The 5,841-nt window shown below is 41.5% G+C and overlaps 1 protein-coding gene across 1 annotated transcript in view; it reads right to left on the bottom strand.

Annotated features, from left to right (window-relative positions):
- USP3 (ubiquitin specific peptidase 3) overlaps positions 1-2,542 on the bottom strand; it is an 81,827-nt gene extending 79,285 nt beyond the window's left edge. The window contains exon 1 of the mRNA XM_028494905.2: positions 2,401-2,542. Within this exon, the coding sequence (XP_028350706.1) occupies positions 2,401-2,485 (85 nt within the window). The 5' untranslated portion in view covers positions 2,486-2,542. The remainder of the gene's footprint in view (positions 1-2,400) is intronic.
- Between the last annotated feature and the right edge of the window lie 3,299 nt (positions 2,543-5,841).

The following is a 5,841-nucleotide window of genomic DNA, read 5'->3' as shown; positions in this document are numbered from 1 at the left end:
AATCTACCTGCCAATGCAGGGGACACAGGTTCAAGCCCTGGTCTGGGAAGATCCCACATGCTGCGGAGCAACTAAGCCCATGTGCCACAACTACTGAGCCAGCGCTCTAGAGCCCTCAAGCCACAACTACTGAAGCCCATGCGCCTAGATCCCGTGCTCCGCAACAAGAGAAGCCACGGCAGTGACAAGCCTGCGCACCACAATGAAGAGTAGCCCCCGCTCGCCACAACTAGAGAAAGCCCGTGTGCAGCAACAAAGACCCAGTGCAGCCAAAAATAAATAAATAAAATAAATTTATTTTAAAAAAAAAGAAAACTAGGGAGTTCCGGGCTTAAAGGGGCCTATTTACACACGAACATCTTTAGAAGGCAAATATCTTTCAGAAGGCAAAATGGCATCCACAGCAAATATAAATTTCTTCCCACTGATCTTCAACAGCCTTATTATTCACTACATAGAACCTAATAAGATAGAATACATTTGGTATTCAAGGCCCATCAACAATTCTCCTGGAATTCTAAATTTTTTTATAAAACATCATGCACTAGTGCTTACGATACAACTTAGTCACTGTCTCTACACGCAAAATAGTTCAAGCACTCAGCACTGATAGGCAAGCCATTTATAGTGCATCCATTATTCAATAGTTGCTTCAACTGGCAGAGAGGCTCTTGAGCTTCTTAAGAATTCAGAAAGGTGAGGATCCAATGACTAGGATTCTAGTCCTGGGCCTATCATTACTAGCTATAGAACTGAGAACATCACTACTATTCTGAGTCTATTTCTTCACTGTAGAATAAAAACTAGGCGATGAGCATGTCCCCTCTAATTATAAAATTATTCAAAGAACACAAAGCAAAAAATAGATTAAATAATCATATCATTCCCTATAGATAAAATTCTTCCAACTCCACTCTCCTCCTAATTTTCTTAACAAAAAGATTAATTGCTAGTGTAGTATAATTTTCTAAATCAACAGCCTTCAGTTTTTTTTCCTGCTCCCACAACACTTGAGAGGCAAACACATTCCCAGCACATTGCCTGTCAGTAACAGCAGCTCACTGCAACAGCGAGGTCAGAAAGTGTGTGGAATCGCTGTTCAAAACCATGGTACAGGGACTTCCCTAGTGGCACAGTGGTTAAGAATCCACCTGCCAATGCAGGGGACACAGGCTCAAGCCCTGGTCCGGGAAGATCCCACATGCCGCGGAGCACCTAAGCCCGTGAGCCACAACTACTAAGCCTGTGCTCTGGGGCCCACGAGCCACAACTACTGAAGCCCGTACCTAGAGCCCGTGCTCCACAAGAGAAGCCACCGCAGTGGGAAGCCCACGCGCCGCAACGAAGAGTAGCCCCCGCTTGCCGCAACTAGAAAAAGCCCACGTGCAGCAACAAAGACCCAACACAGCCAAAAATAAAATAAATATATTTTTTTAAAAAACTGTAGACAAACATGCTGCTCCAATAGTAAAACTCAGAATACCACCCCCCTACCAACAACACAGTTTTTAAAGTGCCACACTATAAAGCCAGCAACCCATAAGAAAATATTCATAACGTGTTTTTTCAAAGAGCAAGTTCTTTATTTAATATTCATCTAGTACATACTATGTGCCAAGCACTATTGCACTTTATTGTGCCACTTTATAAATATTACTTCATTTAATCCTCTACAGTCCAATGAGGTGTGTACTATTATTGGCCTATTATTATTATTATTATTGGCCTGTTTTATACATAAGGAAGCTGAGGCACAGAGAAGTTATATACCTTGCTAAGTTAGTAAGTGACAGAACCGGAACTCAAACTCAGTATTTGAAGGTATGGACTGTTGCAGAGCAGTAAGTCCAGAAGGTTGTCATTTTTGCTTTAGAAAGATTACGTACCATGTGTTTCTGTGTATACATTATATACCTGTATATAAACTGCTTGAAGTCTAGAAGGGTACATAGTAACTGTTAACGGTCATGTAAAAAGAATGGGATGGGGGATTAGAGCCACATGGACCTACTTTCAACTATACTGTTTGAATTTTTTCAGAAAACATTACTTCTTTTATAACAAAAATAAAGTTTAAATGTCTTAAATTTAAAGATACTGGTATTATAAAGTTGTCCTAATGAAATAAACTTATTCTAAATTATTAAGCATGACTGGTAAGTGAAACCAAAATCCTAGATTACTACTCTACGGGTGTGTAAACATATGATCAATGAAAAATATTTGCATCTGTTATTCAAAACACACACACACACACACACACTCTCTCCATAGAAGTATCAATAGTAAAAGTGTTATTCCTCTCAAAATTGGAGGATAGGGCAGAATTATCATAAAAATTCTATAAATATTCCAGTACATATACAAGTAGCAATATACTCCAGGACTAACCCAGCTTACCCTCCAACTGATATATTCTTAGATGTTTAGAGCAAGGTGTATAATCTTCTTTATACCATAAATGCTCTTTGAACCACATACTCATGAGCCTATTCAATGCTAAAATTTCTGAAGTCTCTTCTATCTTCAACTTGAATCCTCTGAAATTACTGGGGGAAAGAGTGGTAAAGTCACATAAAGAAAGCAGGAACTGGGCCTTCACGTAGTCTAGAAAAGAAGAAATCCAGCGATATTAAGCAACAGCTAGAGGTGCCAGAGCAGCCTGAGCGTAGCCAAAATCACTGCCTGTGTTTCCACCCCTACTGCCACCTCCCACCCCTGGCACTGCGGCTCATTCTGCGAGTGCACCCTGGGTTCCCAGGGAGCAGGGAAACAGGAGAATTCTCATACAAAGCAACAGGCAGCGCCCAGGGCTAAAGGAGTGAGCCCATGCAGAGCTCAGGAGACTAAGCAGAGGTCCAGATACTGAAGGAGGAGACCAAGCATAAGCACCAAATCCAAACTGCTCAGAAGTGGCAGGCTGGGGCTCACAGAAGATTACAGAACCAAGAGTTCAGGGCCAAGGCAGGGAAGGCAACTATGAAGTAAAGCTTACCTCCGTTGCCTTTCTGCTTTGCCCCATGAGAATCTTTCCCACCTTCCTCCTCTGGCTTCAGTCCCATTCTTATTCAAGGCTGGCAATCAGTTAATCTCTCCTGAATCATTAGATAAGTAAATTTCTGATCAGTTTTCTGATAAAGTCACAGTTCAGTATTGCTTAACGGCCCTATGATAGATTAAAGATGACCACTCCTCCCATTGAGAGGCAGGTCTATGTCCTCTTTCCTTGAATCTGGGCAGGCTCTGCAGTGCCTTGACTAACTGAATATGGCAGAAGTGACTGCGTGTCAATTTGCAGGTCTGAGCTTTAAGAAACTGACAGCTTCTTTTTATTGCTTGCTCTTGGGGAAGCCAGCCACCATGCAAGAAGCCTAATCACCCTGAGACCAACACACTGTGAGAAACCCAAACGACACAGAGAGACCTTGCAGAATGTGACACCATGGGGGGTGGGGGAGAGTGGGGAGGGACAGAAACAGAGAGGAGCACAGAGGCACAAGACATGTGAGTTAAGAAGCCATCATGGAAGTGGATGCTCCAGCTTCAGGTACGCCAGCTGAGACAGCCCCAGCCAAGTTCCTCCTGAATTCCTGACCCACAAGATGATAAGAAAAATAAAATGGTTGTTTTAAGCCACTAAGATGTAAGATAGTTTGTCATGCAGCAATAGATAATCAGAACACTACTTGTAGAAGGAGGGGTATCAGCGATACAGCATCTACCATTCACCCCTGCCAAACAACTCATGGGAATGACTGACATTGTTGTTTAGTAGAAGTGAGGATGAGACCCTTTGAGAGGTTCTACTCCATAGAAATCAAAAAATATCCAAAGACTAGATTATCCCCTCTGCCACAGCGGTAGTAAGACAGTAAAAACACTGCAGTCTGTCATCAACTAAGCTGCAATCATCCTTTAGACTGGCTCTTTCTGTATCCCATTAATATTTTAAATCCAGGTGTGCTGTCATTACCGTAAGACAACCTAATTCTTGAGCAAAACATCACTCCTAATGTTGTCCTATATTGTAAAAAACGACCTTCAAAAATCTCAAAACAACTATTCCCGTATTCTACTCTAAATAATTCAATTCTTCTTTATCCAAGATAAATAAGGATTACCTGGTTCTCTTTAAGGGGCACCATCCTCGGCTCTCAGAGGCTAATCTTGAGACTGCTCTAGCCAACTTTCCTAATCTTTTTCATGTCAGGACATGCATGGAAAATGATAACATCTGTATGGTGCATGCACATAAACTGAAGAGTCATCGCAGGGCCAGAAGTGATCTGTTTGGAGGCTCCAGTCACCCTTAGGCTGAGGGGTTCGTTATCTCAACACATATGTAATCCTTTTATGGCCCTTCTGATGGAAAGCTATGTGGTCAATCTTTTTACCTGGTTATCTAGCAATGCAGGAAGAGGTCGCCCTTCTACTCCAATGCCCACTTGTTGGAACAAAAGACTGGACGTCATCAACCAGCTGCATTATCTAGGAATCCAAGATGCTCCTCTGAGTTTATACTACTCACTAACGAGCTGAGACCTGTAGGAGAAAATGGATGCCCAAATCCTTATTTCTATCCTATGTATAACCGTCTTATCCTGCCATTCTATAACCCAAGGGAGCAGCCAGTTAACAGTATGACACAGGAATCTAACATGAATTAAATTAGAAGAGAAAACTACTACAACAGCTGGGTCTGAGTACTTAGGTGGTAAAACAGCATTGACGAGTATGTAAAAGGAAAAGTCAACTGCTTAAAATGAACCTGAACATAGACTAAAAATGTTTCCAAGGCCACTTCCAGCTCTCTGATTTCAAGGTTTCCCAGACAGAAATATAATTACAATAAAGTATTTCACTTCCACAGCCTTGAATGTATCTGTAAGATCACGGTAGATGGGAAGATAGGAGCAGGCAGACAAATAGTTTGAAGTATTATTATAAAATCACTTACACATTATTGCTCACATGATTAAAAAGTTAAAACTTTTAATCTTCCCTGAAGATACCCAATAATACAAAAATATATTTGTACAAGGCTGTTAGTTGCAGCATTATCTGAAACTGCAAAATACTGTAAACCTAAATGCCCAAAGATAGGAGAATGTTTGAATTCACTGTGACACATCACAAATGGAGTACTATGAAGCTGTTAAAAAATAATAAGTAAAATTTCTACAAACATGGAGTGATATCCAGAACACACTATTAAATGAAAGAAGCAAATTCCAAAAGAGTATACTTAGTTTGCTACCTTTTGTGAGAGAAAATAAGAAAATACTCATGTACCTGCTATTTTTTTTACAACAAGAAACAGGAAGCATAGATTAAAATAATTGGTTGTCTACATAGGGTGGATAGGAATGAGTAGAAGGGTTAGGCAGTAACATTTCTTGGTATGGCTTTAACTTTTGGAACCATACTCATGTTTTATATACTCAAAAAGTAAAATAAGGGCTTCCCTGGTGGCACAATGGTAGAGAGTCTGCCTGCCGATGCAGGGGACACCAGTTCGTGCCCCGGTCTGGGAGGATCCCACATGCTGTGGAGCGGCTGGGCCCATGAGCCATGGCCGCTGAGCCTGTGCACCCAGAGCCTGTGCTCCGCAACGGGAGAGGCCACAACAGTGAGAGGCCCGCGTACCGCAAAAAAAAAAAAAAAAAAAAAAAAAAAAAGTAAAATAAAATCAGCAAGGATGAGGTGGAAAAAAATCTAAAATGGAAATCAAACAGAAACAAACAAAGCTAACTGTAAATCAAATAAATCAGTGTAGGGCTTCCCTGGTGGCGCAGTGCTTGAGAGTCCGCCTGCCGATGCAGGGGACACGGGTTCGTGCCC

Source organism: Physeter macrocephalus, chromosome 11, assembly GCF_002837175.3.
Source record: "Physeter macrocephalus isolate SW-GA chromosome 11, ASM283717v5, whole genome shotgun sequence".
In the NCBI taxonomy this organism is placed as follows: domain Eukaryota; kingdom Metazoa; phylum Chordata; class Mammalia; order Artiodactyla; family Physeteridae; genus Physeter; species Physeter macrocephalus.
This window is presented reverse-complemented; position numbering and strand designations above follow the sequence as displayed.